An 18874-nucleotide genomic window follows, 5' to 3' on the forward strand; every position below is an offset into this window, starting at 1 on the left:
AATCTGAAGAATGCCTTTAAACATCAATCTTCGTCCGATTTCGACTTAGTAAATTAAGTTAATATCATGGATTTCTGCTTTGCAAATTCCAAGGTGCTTCACTGTAAAATAGGTAATGAAAAGATTCAAACCGACTGTCAACGGTATAAATTTGAGCTTTGTTCGTCATATAGGTCTAACATGTCAGAAGGTTGTTTATGAAGTGCACATGTTCATTAATATAGTTCCCATCTTCTAAATTTTTGCAATAGCATTTAACTGTAGACGTTTTCTAACACCGGCGTTAGCAATTCCTTTCCGTTCTCTGAAACCATCAAAACGACAAATTTTTCTGGTTTAAATCTGATGACCTTAACTATCACTTCCGATCAACAATAAATACTTCATGAACCCATACATGGAACTCCAAATGTGCAGTGTGCCTGCACTGCTACAGAGCATGCATTGCAAGGTATTCACACAGTTTATCGCATAGACTTACCATAAGAAATGAAACAAGAACTGTAATACACTTTACACCACAGACGCTCACTCTGGCTTGACGAAAACATCCAAACATTGACCAAAAGTTGCACAAATAATTAAGTTTGAAAGGAAAAGAAACGAGGTATGAAGCATTTATAAATTCATCGAATGTAGTGAGGTGGTTTAATTTCGTCCCAGTCTATAAAATTAATTTCGGGCCATACTCAGCTCTTGCCGATTACCCGCCTACTAATCAGGGCGTCTGTCTCCGTTGCTTTTGAGCGTGAATGGAAATAGTAGAAATTTTCTGTGGAGCAACATTTAATAATAAAGCGTTTTAAATCATCAAATGCGATGAGCGGTAGCAGGTGCTTTCGATAAAGAACGGGGGAGTGCAGCGCCGCTGCTGTCGCACGGCCGCTGCCAGTAGCCAGCAAATGGATCCCGGAGCTTTGCCGCATACGGCGTCCAGAGGAGGACAGTCTGCAGGAAATCTGCCGCAAAATCGTTACTAGATAAAATTTTGATATCGGTGTGTCACAAAGCGAAATAGATTGAATCTGCGCTACCATTACATTCACGTCTTCAGCATTCAGACAGAAGAGGCTATAAAAATATTTTATGCCAGCTGCTATCGATCCACTGACATTATGAACAGAAACAACGCACGCTACCGCTAGACCACAGGCGTAATCAGCCTAGAGTCTCTCAATCTGGGGACAAGTTTTCCTCCAGGAAGTGCCGCAGTCTACAGTGTTGCCAGATTGTGCAGATAACCGCACTTAGAGAATTAGCGAGTTGGCCAGTTTTTTTGTCTCATGTCGCGATCGGCGCAGACTTAGCCTCTGAAGCGGCCGGCCGCCGGTCGAGTTTTATGTCAAAGAGTGTACATGTGGGTTCTACCTTGTTGGAAAAAGGTGTGCCTCAGGGTTCCATCCTGAAAGTCATCCTCTTCGCTATCACCACTAACCATATAATGGCCTTTTTCCCACCAGGCCCCCATTTAGTTGACAATTTTGCCACTTATTGCAGTCCTCCATGGACTTGTGTCATTGAGCGGCACCTTCACCGATGTCTTGATCATCTTTAGCAGTGGAGCATGGCTTTCGTTTTTCCACTAACAAAACCGTTTTTGTGAATTTCTGGTGGCATAATTGATTTCTTCCATCGTCTTTACACCTTGGGCCTGTTGCTCTTCCATTCGTTGAAACTATGAAATTCCTGGGGCTCATGCTCGATAGGAAACTTTGTTGGTCCTCCTATGTGTCTTAAGTGGCAGCCCGCTGTATGGGGTCCCTCAATATCCTATGTGTCATCAGTGGTACTTCCTGAGGAGCAGATCAAACCACCCTCCTCCGTTTGTACTGGTCCTTTGTCCATTCGAAACTCGACTATGGGTGATTTGTTTATTCGTCTGCACGTCCTTCTCTCTTATGCTGTCTCAGTACTATCCACCATTGTGGCATTCGTTTGGCCACTGACACCTTTTACACTATGCAGGTTGAGAGTCTGTATGCATAGTCTGCCGAACTACCACTGTCCTACAGCTGTGACTTTCTCCTCAGCAGATAGGCATGCCATTTGTCTGCCATGCATGGCCACCCATCCTATGCCTCCTCCTTCAATGACTCCTTTGATCGCCAGTATGGGGTGCCTTCCTCTTCTCCGTTACCTCCTGGAGTTTGCTTTCGGTTCTTATTCCGGCAGCTTAACTTCATGCTACCTGCCACTTTCCTGATAAATGCGAACCCTTCACCACCTTAACTTCGTGCGGCAACCTGTGTTCACCTTGGCCTTCGGTTGCTTCCTAACAACACTACTCCAGCCTCGCTCTTTCGCTTTCAGTTTCACGACCTTCACACGGAACTTCATGTTCTTTGTTCTTTGTGTACACTGATGGCTCCCGGACTGATCATCTTCTTTGTTCTTTGTGTACACTGATGGCTCCCGGACTGATCATCGTGTTTGGTGTGCCTTTGTCATTGGTACAGTCGTTTTTCGTATCAGCTTCCAGAATACTGCTCAGTATTTTCAGCAGAGCTCTTTGCCCTGTATCAGGCCACGCAGTACATTTGGTTCCACTGGCTTTTCAATTGAATCATCTGCTCTGACTCTCTCAGTGCCCTCCAAAGCCGCTGTGTGCTGTACACTGCCCATTCCTTAGTGCAGTGGGTCCAGGAAAGCTGTCACTTGCTCACTATTGATGGAGTTACCGTGATGTTAATGTGTGTTCCTGGTCACTTCGGTGTGACAGGAAATGAGACTGCTGCCAGGTTGCAGTCCTCCTACCTCAGTCTGTTAGTTCTTACATTCCCTCTGATGATCTCTGTGTTGCCGTGTGTTAGGAGGTGGTGTAACATTGGCCTTACCATTAGTCCTCCCTTCATGGGAAGAAGCTCCTTGTTATTAGGCCTCTCCCTCATCTTGCCATGACAAGATCATTTTAGCAAGGTTGTGAATAGGGCGCTGTTGTTCTAGCCATCGCCATTTGCGAAGTGGTGGTCTCCCACCACTTTGTGCTCATTGTGCTCAACCTTTGACGGTCTGCCATTTCCTGTACATTCTCGTTTGTGTTTGCTGTCTGAGTTATCGACTGCATTTTACTTTTTATCCGTTGTAGCAATGTGGCAAAGGACATTTAATTTTATTTCAGGACCTCCCGTTCTCTATGGCATATTGTATAGACCTTTCTCTATGTCCCTGTTTTTAGCTGTCTTCCCTTCTGTCGATTGGGATTAATGTGTAGTCATTTTTAACTCCTCTCTTTGTCTTCATGTTCCCCAGTTCTGACATGGACGCATATGACACTAGTTTTTGCACCCTAAAAGAAAGCAAAGCAAACAATACAGAAGGTCCAGGCAAAAGAGATGCTTAGATTTACAAGTTAAATGACGCATTAACAAATCTAGTCTTTGAGGACAACATACAGGTTCTATTACTTAAGAAGACTTGGAGCCACTCACATATCTATGAACCTATTCTGTATACTCATGCCTTTGTTATCAGTCTGCTGTGGGGCACCATGTCAAGCACTTTGTGGAAATCTAGGAGTATGGAATCTACCTGTTGCCCTTCATCCATGGTTTGCATAATGTCGTATGAGAAGAGGGCAAGCTGAGTTTTAGATGAGTGATGCTTTCTAAATCTTTGCTGATTTTTGGACAGAAGCTTTTCTGTCTCAAGAAAATTTGTTATATTTGAACTGAGAATATGTTCAAGACTTCTGCAGAAAACCGATATTAAGGATTTTGGTCCTAATTTCGTGGGTCAATTCTTTTACTTTTCTTGTGTACAGGAGTCAGCTGCACATTTGTCTAGCTTTTTTTTTTTTTGCATAAGTATTACAGCCTTCATCCATTTGAACCTGCTTTGCTTACATTATTCATGCCGAGATCTTCTTGTACAATTTTCACTACCTATGCTTCCCTCCATTACCAAGTGATTATTTCTTGATGCATCATGATATTTCTTATCAGCTGATATCATTTTTAATCAATTTGTGTAATTTATTTTCTTCCCAGTTCAATTCAGTACCTTCTCATTACAGAAAATAACCTCCACAATAGACTTCCAAACGTTTGAATTTGTACTTGATATTAAAAAATTACTCTTTTCCATCAATGCTTTTTTTGCTGTTGTTGTCTTCTTTTTATATCGTCTCTACGTCAGCCATCATCAGCAATTTTACTGTTCAAACAGCAAAATTTATCAACTGCTTTTAGTGTCTCTTTTGTAATGTACTTCTCTCAGTGCCACGTGATATGATTCAACTACACCTCATTACTCTTGTTTTACTTACATTGATTTTCATCTTATAACCTCTTTTCCAGGCACTATCCATTCTGTTTACCATCTCTTCCAAGTCCTTTGCCATTTATGACAGAATTACAGTCTCATCAGCAGATCTCAGAAGTTTTTCTTTTTTCAGATTTCTTCTTAGTTTTCTTTACTGCTTACTCAATGTACCAGTTGAATAACATTAGGGGTAGGCTTCAACCCTGTCTCACTCCCTTCTCAACTACTGCATGCCTTGCATGTCCTTTGACTGGTGCAATTGCAGTTTGGTTTCTGTACAAGTTGTAGATAGTCTTTCACTTTCTGTATTTTATCCCTGTGACCTTCAGGATTTCAAAATGTTTATTCCAATCAACGTTGTCAAATGCTTTCTGTAAATCCATGAATTATGTAAATGTGGGTTTGCCTTTTTTAAATCTTATCTTTTAAGATAATTACTAGAGTCAGTATTATTGGAGCATTCCTGCATTTTTCTGAAATAAAAATTGATCTTGTACCAGTTTTTAATTTCTGTTGATATTTTCTAACCATAAATTACTGAAAGATGGCTTGGTTATATTTACACCTCTCGGCACCTGCCTTATGTTGAATTGGAATTATCACATTCTTCTTGAAAACTGAGCGTATTGCATTCCATTTGGAATAGTTCTGTTGTGGTATGTATTCCAAAGGCTCTCAATGATTCAATATTGTCTACTCCGGGTGCATTTATTTTCTTGACTTAGTGCTTTCAGTGCTGTCTCAAATTCTTCTCACAGTATCATATCTCCCATTGCATCTTCATTGTTTCTGTGCCCTTTTTTCGTAATATTGTCTTCAAGTTTGTGTATAGCATGGCATTAGAACAAAAAGCACAATTTCTCTCAAGTCTGTCTCTCATTTTTTTCCTGTCAATTTCCAGCAATTAATTTTTAGTGTTCTGAAATCTTAGCTATTTTCTCACTCCACATACGCCTCAGTTAATCTCAGTTTTAACAATTTTTACTTCTGTTTTCTTCTTCTCTCCTCCTTCTCTCCCTTAGAATTTCATTTGTTCAGCTCTATAGACAACAAGGTAATTGCTGACTTTTGAAGTATGTATTGCATTAAGCCAACCAGTAGAATTTTAGTAGATTAACCAGATATACGTATAATGTTAAATTGATTTTACTGAAATACTTATTGACATTCCGTAGTTTATTATTGGAAATTTTTGAAAATACGCAGATTGTTAAAAATTCATTGACTCCATGAGCAACACGTGGGATTGTGTAGTCTGTGAATCCGCTCAAACTTTGTTTAATTGTGATAGTGTTAACTATATTATGAGAAGATATATACTAACAACCCCAAATAGTAAAAACTGAGTCTTAATTAAAATCTGAAATTAACTCTTTTGCCAGGTTCTACGATTTTCTCGCCTCTTTGGACCAGGAAAGCCAAGCAGCCTGCCTCAGATTTGGCGTGGTGTTCGGAAGCGGCGCAAACGTAGGAAACAGCAGTTGCAACAAGATAATTCTGATTCAGGATCAGATCAGGATAATATACATGAAAGGAAAAGGGGATGGACATTTAATTATGGTCCACCTCCACCTCCGGAGATGTGTGAGTCTGATGATGAGGTGAGAACAAAATTCTGTAATTCCTATCTAGCCATATGGAATTAAAAAAAGAAAGAAGAAGAAGAAGAAGAAGAAGAAGGAAAAAAAAAAAACAGAAGCTTTAGTTTACGTAATTATAATTCTGTGTGAGTTAATTAAAAACTATAGTGTGCTACTTGCAGTAATGTAAGAAGTGTTGTGGTCTTTGTGTGTGTGTGTGTATGTGTGTGTGTGTGTGTGTGTGTGTGTCACAGTGAAGAAGAACTCCAGAATTTCCTCTCCAACCTCAACTCCTATGGTTCCATCAGATTCACCTGGTCCTACTCCAAATCCCATGCCACTTTCCTTGACGTTGACCTCCATCTATCCAATGGCCAGCTTCACACATCCGTCCACATCAAACCCACCAACAAGCAACAGTACCTCCATTATGACAGCTGCCACCCATTCCACATCAAACGGTCCCTTCCCTACAGCCTAGGTCTTTGTGGCAAATGAATCTGCTCCAGTCCGGAATCCCTGAACCATTACACCAACAACCTGAAGACAGCTTTCGCATCCCGCAACTACCCTCCCGACCTGGTACAGAAGCAAATTACCAGAGCCACTTCCTCATCCCCTCAAACCCAGAACCTCCCACAGAACCACCCCAAAAGTGCCCCACTTGTGACAGGATACTTTCCGGGACTTGATCAGACTCTGAATATGGCTCTCCAGCAGGGATACGACTTCCTCAAATCCTGCCCTGAAAAGAGATCCATCCTTCATGAAATCCTCCCCACTCCACCAAGAGTGTCTTTCCGCTGTCCACCTAACCTTCGTAACCTCTTGGTTAATCCCTATGAAATCCTCAAACCACCTTCCCTACCCTCTGGCTCCTACCCTTGCAACCGCCCCTGGTGTAAAACCTGTCCCATGCACCCTCCTACCACCACCTACTCCAGTCCTGTAACCCAGAAGGTGTACATGATCAAAGGCAGAGCCACGTGTGAAAGCACCCACGTGATTTACCAACTGACCTGCCTACACTGTGAACCTTTCTATGTGGGAATGACCAGCAACAAACTGTCCATTCGCATGAATGGACACAGGCAGACAGTGTTTGTTGGTAATGAGGATCACCTTGTGGCTAAACATGCCTTGGTGCACGGCCAGCACATCTTGGCACAGTGTTACACCGTCCGGGTTATCTGGATAGTTGCCACTAACACCAACCTGTCAGAACTCCGAAGATGGGAACTTGCCCTTCAGTATATCCTCTCTTCCCGTTACCCACCAGGCCTCAACCTCCGCTAATTTCAAGTTGCCGCTGCTCATACGTCACCTGTCATTCAACATCATCTTTGCCTCTTTACTTCCGCCTCGACTGACATCTCTGCCCAAACTCTTTGCCTTTACAAATGTCTGCTTGTGTCTGTGTTTGTGCGGATGGATATGTGTGTGTGTGCGCGCAAGTGTATACCTGTCCTTTTTTTCCCCCTAAGGTAAGTCTTTCCGCTCCCGGGATTGGAATGACTCCTTACCCTCTCCCTTAAAACCCACATCCTTTCGTCTTTCCCTCTCCTTCCCTCTTTCCTGATGAGGCAACCGTTGGTTGCGAAAGCTTGAATTTTGTATGTATGTTTGTGTTTGTTTGTGTGTCTATCGACCTGCCAGCACTTTTGTTTGGTAAGTAACAGTTTATTAATATAGTTACTCTGATGTATTTAAGCAAGCAAGATAACACTGAATTGTAGTGGTTCTTTCTACAATTGTGGACAATTACTGTGGGCATTGCTTAGATGAATGGATTACAAACTCTCTTAGAATACAATGTATAAATTTTTAAGTGGGCGTGTAATTCACAGAAATTCCATTTGACAAGTTTGGTTCAGGAATATAAACAAATTAGGAATGCATCTTTATCTTCAACAGGAAAAACTGTTATGCCCTGCAGAAGACAAATCACAGGGGGTGAAACAAGATGATGGTGATAACAACAACATGGGGCCCAGAGTTGCAGACTGGAGATTTGGACCTGCTCAAGTCTGGTACGACATGCTGGAAGTTCCAGAAACTGGAGAAGGTTTTAACTATGGCTTCAAAGTTAATGAAAAGGTAGTTTTCTATTTTAGGTAGTTATATAAAAATTGGCAAAGTTTTAGAAATTTTTATACATCTTCCTGATTCATTTTGAAACTGCAAGGGAAAAATGTTATATTTCTTTTCAATAGGCTTGTTGTTGTCCAATCTAACATTAATTATTTCCAACTTTAAAGCTCTCTGCATGTTTTAGCACTTTTAGTTTGCATATTGAGTTTTGTGGTTGACCAATTTTCCATGTAATTTAGTTTGAAGAACAACAAAATCCTAAATGAAATAATTAACTATAAGTTTGTAACTGGTCATGTCACTCTTTATCTTTGCTGCGTACTATTTTATTTTATTAATTTCATTTGTGTTAGAAACATCTGGCTTAATATTTTAGCTTGTGCCATGACCAGGCTGGTTAGATGCACACACTCTGCAGGATGTCTCCCATGCTGTCATATGCCCATTGCAAATGTGAAGAGGAGACTGAATAGAACTCACTATACTCAGCAGGGCTAGACCCTGAGAATGCATGCTGGTACTGCTAAGTGTGTCATCATGCATGACCATGCACAACTAGGGTGTATAATTTTACTCATACTTAAAGCGCCTAGTGGACAGATTTACACGCTGGAATTTCCTGTAAAAGGCTCTAAATAAATAACTAATAAAATGACATATTTAATAAGTACCTGTTGATAAGTAACTATCATTGTCAAGAAGTCTGACTAAATGTAAATGGTTTATAATGTCAAGAATGTTATCCCTTTTGTTCCAAATCAACATCTGCATTCATATCTGTACACACTCAAATTTTTGTGCTTTATTGCTGTGGTCATTTGTCAGATACAAGCAAAAGAAAGTAATATGTCACTTGGTTCTTTTTAGAACATACCATATCAGAATTTTAAAATGAAGCCTGATTTTGATGCACACTGCCTGTGTTGTACCAGCTGTTACTTCAGTTCAGTGAGAATCTCTATTATACTTTTGTGTTGACTAAATCCACAGCTGTGATGAGACGCATAGCTTGTCTTCAGATCCTTGCTATTGCCTCAATTAATCACACCAGTCGCGGATTCAAGACACTCAAGAATCTGTTAAATGAGTTACATCCGGTGGGCTGAATTATATATCTATAATATCCTTTCATGGACTCTCAGCCTGGCATCTGCGTTGTGTAGCCCTTTCACTATAATTCACTCCTAGATGTTTAACACTTGTCACTGATTCCAGTGACCAACATATGCATAAGTGATTGAAGGTTATACGATTGGCAATGAATGAGCCATGTGAGAGAGAATTTGGTGATGTTGTACCAAATGAAAATACACACGTTGGTACAGTGGTGGGTTCTTTACTTTACTCCTGGAGGGCTTCAAGTGAATACTATAACACATAAAATATTAGAGCACTTTGTTATAATGTAGACAAGATGAATTACTTAGCTTTTTTCAATCAGATTTCAAAGGAATGTCATGGGTATCCATAACTGTCTCTCACCATTAATGTATCATTTGATACTTACAAGATACAAGCCTCTTCTCTCAAAGCATAACTGACAATAACATTTATATCCTGTGTTCACACCTTTGGCCTAGTAGAAAAACAGTTTTGTTGTATTTGTGTATGATCATTGTCTGGGCTAAGAGGTACTGTGTTAAGTCGAAAGTAAGAGAGTGAAAGCGGTGGCATATTGAAACACTTGTAGGGATGGTTATCCAGTGTTGCTCATTTGTCCATGTGGATAACTGTGACTATCCTCATTTGTTGTTTCATCCGAAGCTTGTGGTGTAGTGGCTTGCATTGCTACCTCTGGATCAGGGGGTCCCGAGTTCGATTCCCGGCCGGGTTGGGGATTTTCTCTGCCAGGGGACTGGGTGTTTGTGTTGTCCTCATCATTTCATTATCATCGTCATTCATGACAGAGGCTGGCTTGGACTGTGTAAAAAAAAATTGGACTGTGTAAAAATTGGTACTTTGTACGGGTGCTGGTGACTGCGCAGTTGAGCGCCCCATGGACCAAACATCATCATTTCTGGTTGCGTTGTGATGTACCAGACTGGCATTGGCATCTCGGTCTTTAAACGACACCATGTGTGGCAAGTGTGCTGCATGTCCTGGGATGTGATGGTGGCACACTTGGCATGGTTAGTGCACCGGTTGGTACCTTCGAAGGAGCTGATGAGGCTGACCTCACTGAGCTACGAATGCATAGGTCAGTTTTGAAATACTGTGCAGTTTTGCTCATTAGGGACTGGAAGAGCATCCTGTAGTTGAGCTTGTTGATGCCACTTATGCAAGGCATGCTTTTTCTTGCCTGCTAGGCAGTGAACTGCTTATGCATCTCCTTTCCACTCATTGACTTGTGGGCTATCTCCTGTGTGGAGGCTTAGTTGGAAGTAATAGAAGTATCAGTGATAGCCATGAATATCTAGGGACACACATCTGAAAAGATTTAAGTTGGCGTTGCCACATAGAACTAGCAGGAATTACAGATGCGTGATTGGGGTATGTTGGAAGAAACTTAGTAGTAGCAAACATGGAGGATACTGTTTCTAAATGCTTAGGTGCACCTCAGAATATTGTGATCTAATATTAATGGAAGAAAGGAAAATATTGCATGTGTTAAAGAGAAGCTGTAAGTTTTGGGTAAATGGTAATAGGAAAAACTTTGAACTAAACAAAATTGTTCAGGATTGTTTTCCATTGAATATGATATGACAGAATGAAAATTGGGCAAAATAACTATTGAAAATAATGATAGTATGAAGAAAACAGAAACTTACATTGGGTAGACAGCATGTTTCAGAAGTTAAAATGATTTACGGCACAGGAACTAACTGTAAAGAAAACTTATATGGACATCCAAGATTTCTTTCATCTCAAGATGTGTACTTGTATAAAAAAATAACAAGTTGTCTATACTGAAAATAATGACATTCTACAAGTAATGCTGTATGAGCTGTAGAAAGACGTGTAGGAAGAAAAACCTCCTGGAAATGAAAATGTTTCAATAAAATTGTTTTTGTTGGTTGTGTTACACAACTTTGATAAATTTTATAAGTAAACCTCCTTCAGCAAAGAAAACACACACATATTCACCCAAGCAAGCACACCTCATGCACACTTCACCACTATCACCAGTAGCTCTGACCAGAATGCAACCGTCACATGAATAACAATCTGGAGTGGGACGAGAAAGGGGGAGGGATAACAGGGTTTGGTGGGGGGAGAAATGGGTGCTGCCTGGCGGGTCATGCGGGGACTAGGTGGTGGCCCAATTAGACTGCCAGATTGCAGTGTCAGGTGGGATGTGGGAGGAAAAATGTGGACTGGAAAATGAGAGGAAGGGGAAAGGATGGGTGGATGCATTCATTAGCAGAGGGCAGTACACAGTGAGGGTGGGGAATATTAAAAGGGAGGAGGTGATAGGACCCAGGAGTGGAAACTGTTGAGTGAAGTGTTGTGGGAGCAGTAGGTTACTGTAAGTTGAACTAGGATAATTTCAGTACCTGAGAATGTGTTATAAGAATAACTCCCATCTGTGTAATTCAGAAAATCTGGTGGTGGAATGGAGGATCCAGATGGGCTGTGCTGTAGACATTGAAATCAAGCATGTTTTGTCCAGCTGCATGTTGTGCCACAGAGTGATCTGCTTTGCTCTTGGCCACAATTTGGTGGTGGCTGTCCATCCTGATATTCAGCTGGTTAGTAGTCATATCTTATCCTTTGAAGGGAAGGTATATAAACAAATCCGCAGCACAGCCATGGGTACCCACATGGCACCCTTCTGTGCCAACCTTTTTATGGGCCATTTAGAGGAACCCTTCCTAATTTCCTGAAACCCCAAACCCGTGGTCTGGTTCAGTTTCATAGATGATATGTTTTTGATCTGGACTCATTCCTTTACAACCTCAACACCTTCTCTCCTGTCTGCTTCACCTGGTTCTCCAGGTTCTCCTCCAAGCAGAGTGCCACCTTCCTAGACATTGAACTCCTCCTCCTTGACAGCTGCCTTTCCTTCTATACCAATAAATCCCTCCCATACAACCAGGCCACATGGAGATGGCGTATCAGCAGTGACAAGAACTCCCTTTCTCAGTATACTGAAAATCTTACCTAGGTCTTCACAGACAGGCACTATCCCCTGGACCCTGTCCACCAACAGATTTCCCATGCCATTGCCCCCCCCCCCCCCCCCCAATCCTCCCACCACACCCAAGAGCCAGCTACGAAAGAACTGGTTGGTTGATTTGGGGGAGGGGACCAAACAGCGAGGTCATCGGTCCCATTCCATTAGGGAAGGGAGGGGAAGGATGTTGGCCGTGCCATTTCAAAGGAGCCATCCTGGCATTTGCCTGAAGCAATTTAGGGAAATCATAGAAAACCTAAATCAGGATGGGTGGACGTGGAGTTGAACCATCATCCTCCCGAATGCGAGTCCAGTGTGCTAACCACTGCACCACATTGCTTGGTACAAAAAAGTGACTCCTTCGTCACCCAACACCACCCCAGACTGGAACAACTGAACCACATCCTTTGTCAGGGCTTTGATTATCTGTCACATACCCTGAAATTAGGGAACTACCAAAGATCCTTCCCACCCCTCCTAATGTGGTATCCTGTCACCCACCCATCCTGCTCAGCATCCTAGTTCATCCCTGTGCCACTCCCAATCCCAAACCCTTGCCAAATGGATCATATCCCTGTCGAAGACCCAGGTGCAAGACCTACCCAACACACCCAGCACTTCCTATTCCAGTCCTCTCACAATCGTATCATACCCCATCAGAGACCAGGCCACCCATGAAATTAGCTTTGTTGTTTATGAGCTCTGCTGCAGCCATGCACGCATGTAAAACACCTGCTTTCAACAAATATTTCTATTGAAAATGGTTTCTGCTCAAAACTAGTTGTACAGTTTGCGAATGTGGGTAATTGAATTAATAATCTATGAGAAGAAGTAGTTGGGTGTGTGACATATGGTTGTTTGAGTCAGTCTGTGAAGTGTGCTTGGATACCCTAAGGGGTAGGGTGAGTGCTTGCGATAAGCAAGGAATCCATGTTCGAATCCCAGTCCTACACAAATTCTCAAGTCATGTTAGATGGTACATCTGTACATGTTGCAGCTAAATTGCCAGAACTCTTTGGGATTTTTGGATAGATCCTGTGGCAGGATCTGACTGTGATTGGTGTTATAGGCTTGATTTGTAGTATATCGTATGGATGCCTAATTTGCCATTATCTTCCTCTGCATTCATCTTCAGTAGAAACATTGTATTAATCATTGTTATCATTGTTTATGTGACATCCCCCAAATAGATTCATTAAACCATTGTTTTATTCATTATTTGATACATACTTTTGTAGAATTTAACTTGTGGTATGTATGAGCTTTAACTGCTACTCTTAACAAAATATTTTCATTTGTATTGTTATGTAGAGCCTTACTGATTGTCTATCATTTCTGGCAAATGTAGGTAATCTCTTGCCTGAAATTCTCTCCTTTGGCAGCCATTGTTGCCGGTCACTGATCCAAGTCTCTTTGATAGCCATCTTTAGGAGGTTGAGATAGTTCGAAGCCAGGAAGCCTAAATTATTTCTCTCACGTTTGAGCTGTCAAACTAGTTGCTTGAGGCAGTTTTCTGTTAATACATTGAATATTAATTCACAAATCTATGCCCACAAATGCTGATTATTCTTTCTTGTCCATGTGAATTTGCAACAGGCAACATGTTATCAAAAATTTGTTCTTTGGGTTTCAGCTGACTTTGTTACGAGTGTTATAGTGGATGACAGTTTTGCTACATTGTGTTCAGTTGTATGACTTGACAGTGGATGTTTTGGTAGTAAATAACAAAAATTTTAATTTTAACTTTCTCCATACTTGATATCTTGTTGCTTTTAATAATTGGTTTCTCAGTTTCCGGTGTCTCATTGTTTGGCTAATATGAAAATCACCCATATGTGCTCTATAATCTGAGTGATCTTCTTCTATTTATATATCCAACATTTTAGTGTCGCCACAGAAATGGAACATTATTTTTAATGGTCAACATACTGCAGTACAGCAGAGATACCACTAAGTTCAAATCTCTTACTTTGAAGGAACAGGAAGGAAGACAGAATCATGAACTAGTGATAACAGTCAAACAGGCCAGTCCAAAAGTCCAAAATAACAGCAAAATCATATGTAGCAAACAGTGCATCGCTTGAAATGATGGCAACATATACTGCAGTGACCTGACTTGATTGTGGTAACCGTGCCTGCTTCACACATGATTCACCCTTGCAGTGGCCACATGCCAGGGAGGACAATTTTGAGGAATATCAGCACTATTCTTGCATGATATTTTCATAACATGACTCGTTATCTTCATTAAGTACTACATGAGACTGCTTGTCAAGTGGAACATATCCAGTATTTGCACCTGCTCTCTCCCCCTTCCATTGTCAGTCCCAGACATTCTGTCTGCAGTCCACTTCTCTGTTAGAAGTATCCTTAGGCATTTGCTCATTGGCTCAGAGTGGACTGGCATTCTATTTTTGGTCTACTGCAGTTCCAGATGTTCCCTCTGCAGTCCACCCCCATTAGAAATATTCTTAGGCATTCCCTCTTTGGTTTGGTGCACCAGTGTTTTGTTTTGTGTCCCATGCACCCATCTGCACACTGGCATTCCATTTTTGGTCTGATGCAGTTCTAAGTGTCCCCTTTACTGTCCACTCCCATTAGAAGTGCCCTGCGACATTCCACCTATCATCCTGTGCACCTGGTTCTCTATCTGGGGTTCATTTCCCATGTTCACACCCTCAGTTCTTCTTTATGTGGAGTTCTGCTGCTGATCCTGTTGCATTTACAGCAATTCCAGTGCAGGATCCAGTGTTACTGAATTTGTACCCAGTGTTCAGATTCATGAGATTTTCTGTCACATTTGTCTCTATATAATCTGTTATAACACTGTCCCTGTATCTGGGGGGTCTCTTCCAGAACCCTCATTTCATCATGGTTCACAGAGTGATTGAGTTCCACACTGTGCTCAACAATGGTTGATGTAGCTGCCTGTCTTAGTCGGGTGTGTCTCTCATATTCATTGCATCTGATGTACACTGTCCTTGTTGCTTGGCCAGTGTACAAAATGCCACATTGGTAAGGTGTATTATAAAGTCCTGGTTTTCGTAGTCCCAGGTCATCTTTACAGTTCCCAATAATCATCTTATTTTGCTAGGTGGACAGAACTCATGCTTGGTATTGTGCTTCGTGAGAATCTTGCTGATTTTGGTGAAATAGATCCTGCATATGACAGATATGCCAAAGTCTTTGCCTCATCTTGCTCTTCTTCTAGATCATGTGACAGGGTGTTCTGAATCTGTTTCTGTTGCCAAACTATCTGGATCTGATAAAGTGTGTGCCCTGTGGACCTATGCCTTCAGAATCCGATTCTTTTGTACTGGGCTGTGACAGCTGGTGGCTTGCAGGTATAAAGCACTGTGTGTAGGTTTGCTATACATACTGTGGCCAGACGAGCCATCTCCTTTTGATAAGTACATCCAGGTATTGGTACTGGCTGTTCTTTTCCAATTCCATGGTGAATGTAATATTAGGGTGGCATACATTCAGGTATTCCGGAAACTCGGTTGACCTCATCCCTACCATGAGGCCAGATCACAAAGGTATTGTCCATGTATGTGAAGAAGCATGTGGGTTTGTATCCAGCCATGTCTGATGCCTTCTCTTCAGTTTCTCCATGAATGTATTGGCAACCACTGGAGACACAGGGCTGTCCATGGCAACACCTTCTGTCTGCTCATAATATTGATCCAATAGAGAAAATACGTTTATGTCAGTATATGCCTGAACAGGTCCAACAGAGCTGTCTCAAGTAGCACCTGATAAAGATAATGAGTCACATGGTTGAAGTAATGTGCAAGAATGATGCTGATATCCAGCAGAATACCTGACCTGACACCCTGAGATATCAATAGATTGCCAGGAAAGTCTGAAGAATTAGAAGTATAGAAATCTTGAAAAGTCAGTGATGGTGGAACAGAGCATTAAGGAGGGACACAAGATCAACTTGGAGAAAATGAAGATCCTCTCCCACACATCAACTTAACTGCGATTCAGTAATAAGAGAAGCGGCAGAAATATGCATGTGCAGTAACAGTTTCAACACAGACAAATTTTATGATCTGGGTGGTGCCTTGATACAAGCACTTGAGACAGAGCATTGTCAAAGTAATAGAGAAAGGTCAGGGGATAGGTGATGGTAGGGTTGGTTCCATTCACCTTCCACCCCTTAATTGCTGCACAGTGAGAGGTGGAGGCATACTGCCACAGTACCAGTTTCCTGCATTTGTACTTGCGTCACACTGCCAATAGAATTCAAAGTAACATCATCCAACCAATGACAACCTTAAAAGTCTTCACTCCCAGCACCCAGCCATCTTCTGACGAAGAGGATAGTGATAATGTTCCTTACGTTTTAACTCCAATCTGATGGATTTTATAAAGCATGCCGCTGCAAAAAACTTTGATGTTATGTTAGTACAATCAGCCTTGATGATACAATATTCTCTACATAATTTGCAATGTGTAAACTACATTTAGAGCATATTATTTTGTTATATGCACAGTTAAAATCAACAAAATTACATACCCGAGCAGTCATATTGAGATGAAAGATGGTCCCATGGTTGTCCAACTTCATTGTTCCTCTGAGTCCTTTCAAAAATCTTAGTATGGTGTTCCAAGATATCAATCTTGGTTTTCTGTCTGTCATTTCTCAAGTATGTATCCACTGGTAATTAAGAAAGTACATACTTTGTTTTAGCTCATGCATAAAACTCATGTCAGTGTTTTGAATCAGCTTCATTAGGGATGAGCACTGGTGCATGACTGCGACTTTGTATTTCAAATTGGTATAACCATATTTTGTTACCAATTATAAGACTCAATATAAATTTGTTGAACCAGTAAAAGTTCATGTCTGGATAGGGAATAATACTCAAATGTCAGTCTCAATTGCTCAGAGCAGTTGAATGACTAAAGAGCCACCTTAGGGATATCCTTTTGTTTCAGCCTCATTGTTAAAACTTATGCAAAAAATTTGTGTTCCATAGCAGATTTTTTATAATCATGTATTTGTGATATGTAAACTCACCACATAGCGGAGAGGCTGAGTCGTAGATAGGCACAACAAAAAGACTGTCACACAATAACCTTTCAGCCAACAAGGCCTTTGTCAAAAATAGAAAACACACACACACACACACACACACACACACACACACACACACACACACACACACAGAGTCTGTGGCAGCTGTGTGTGTGTGGGGGGGGGGGGGGGGGCGTGTGTGTGTGTGTGTGTGTGTGTGTGTGTGTGTGTGTGTGTGTGTGTGTGTGTGTGTGTTTGTTTTTCTACTTTAGAAGAGCGTCTTTTGGCCAAAAACTTAAATGTGTATCTGTCTTTTGGTGTGCCTGTCTGCATGTCAACATCTCCTCTACATGGTGAATAGCAATGTATCCTTTTCATAATTGTAGTTATTCCATCCTGGATTTTTCCAGTGTATGAATTATAATCTGTTGTTTATTCTTGCAAATTCACGGCCAAAGGTACTGTGTACTTGCAGTATGCATTACAAATCCTGGCAACAGGAAGTCAGTTAGGAACAATTGAAATTTGAAATAGTTGCTGTAGCGTTGAAGCTAAATATGGGTGTAGATATGGAATCTGAAATTATAATGGGTTCTAGCAGCTGGTGTTAATATTCCAGAATACTAGTAATGACCTACAGGCAGTTGGTAAGTGAACTATGAAGGCAGTGACCTAGTAAGAGACCCAGTGGACATTAAGGAGTCAAAGATCAAGTGGGAGAAAGGTAGAATAAAAATGTTCTAGATCCTAACTCAATATAACACACAATTGTAAGAAACAAACTGTGTATTAAGTCATGGCAGGACAGCACACTCACAATACAGTTTAGAGAACATCCACAAAAATGCCAGCTGGAGCCGATACGTGGCTATGTTAGAAGCATTTGCCTACCAGGGTCAGCTTGCTATCGGCGTCAGGTGATAGAGGTGCTGGCCCTAGGTCAGTGGCCTCTGGGGGTGGGATGGGGGGGACGCTACTGAAATGTGCTCATGTATTGACAAGCACCATGGTAGTGGTCGTGGAGGTGCAGTAATGTGCGGGCTACTACTCTCCTCTTCCCTTGGGTAGGGGGGGCAAAAGCGACCAGATACCAGCTCCTCCACAGTGCGGTGATGGTTGACACATCCAAATGGCTTGAAGTGGTTGTTCTATGCACGAACAGTTTCTGTTCCCCGCAGACCATTGAATAGGTGCAGAAGTGACATGAGGTTGGAGATGTGCACCTTCCACCCCCTCCAGGAGAGCAGGCAGATGACTCTCGCACACCGTAGGCATGGGTCATGTTGATATTGGACTCTTCTCTAGATGCCTTGAGCTGGGGAGCAACAGTGTGTGGAGGTAATGTACGCTGTCCCAGTGGGCGGCAGGCACCATCGTCAGTCTAGGGAGTGCCTGCATCAGCGTAGGAGGCATCTGTAGGTACTCCAATGAAGCTCTGGCTTCCCTCCTGTGAGAGATGGCACTGCAAGGGTGTCGAGAGGCTGAGCAGCATTGTCTGTGTGGGGCTGGTCCACTGGCAGAGCAGCCGGGGAGCACATCGGGAGGTTGGGTGGGCAGAGCCCTGGTAGCACACTCTCCACAGCAAACTAGGTTGACGGTGGAAAAGACACCAGCATGGTGGTCTGCAGGGAGGCATCTGTGCCCACCCGAGTGTGCAGCTGATTGTAGTGGTACACCACAAAGTGTTTGTAGGTATGCACCATAAACATGTTGTGCCAGTGCTGGCTTGGGATGATGCATGAAATCCAACTTGCATGTCATCCGAACCCAGAGGCCCAGACTAAAGTTCGTAATATAAACTGT

General features: G+C 42.0%; 1 protein-coding gene across 2 annotated transcripts in view; it reads left to right on the forward strand.

Moving 5' to 3' along the window:
* Positions 1-18874, forward strand: part of LOC126187614 (transcription initiation factor TFIID subunit 1) — a 230779-nt gene that overhangs the window by 46701 nt on the left and 165204 nt on the right. For both annotated transcript variants that reach the window (XM_049928806.1, XM_049928807.1), the window contains exons 3-4: positions 5643-5861; positions 7755-7937. In XM_049928806.1, coding sequence (XP_049784763.1) covers positions 5643-5861; positions 7755-7937 — 402 coding nt within the window. The remainder of the gene's footprint in view (positions 1-5642; positions 5862-7754; positions 7938-18874) is intronic.

The sequence above is a fragment of the Schistocerca cancellata genome, chromosome 5 (genome assembly GCF_023864275.1).
Source record: "Schistocerca cancellata isolate TAMUIC-IGC-003103 chromosome 5, iqSchCanc2.1, whole genome shotgun sequence".
NCBI classification, from domain to species: domain Eukaryota; kingdom Metazoa; phylum Arthropoda; class Insecta; order Orthoptera; family Acrididae; genus Schistocerca; species Schistocerca cancellata.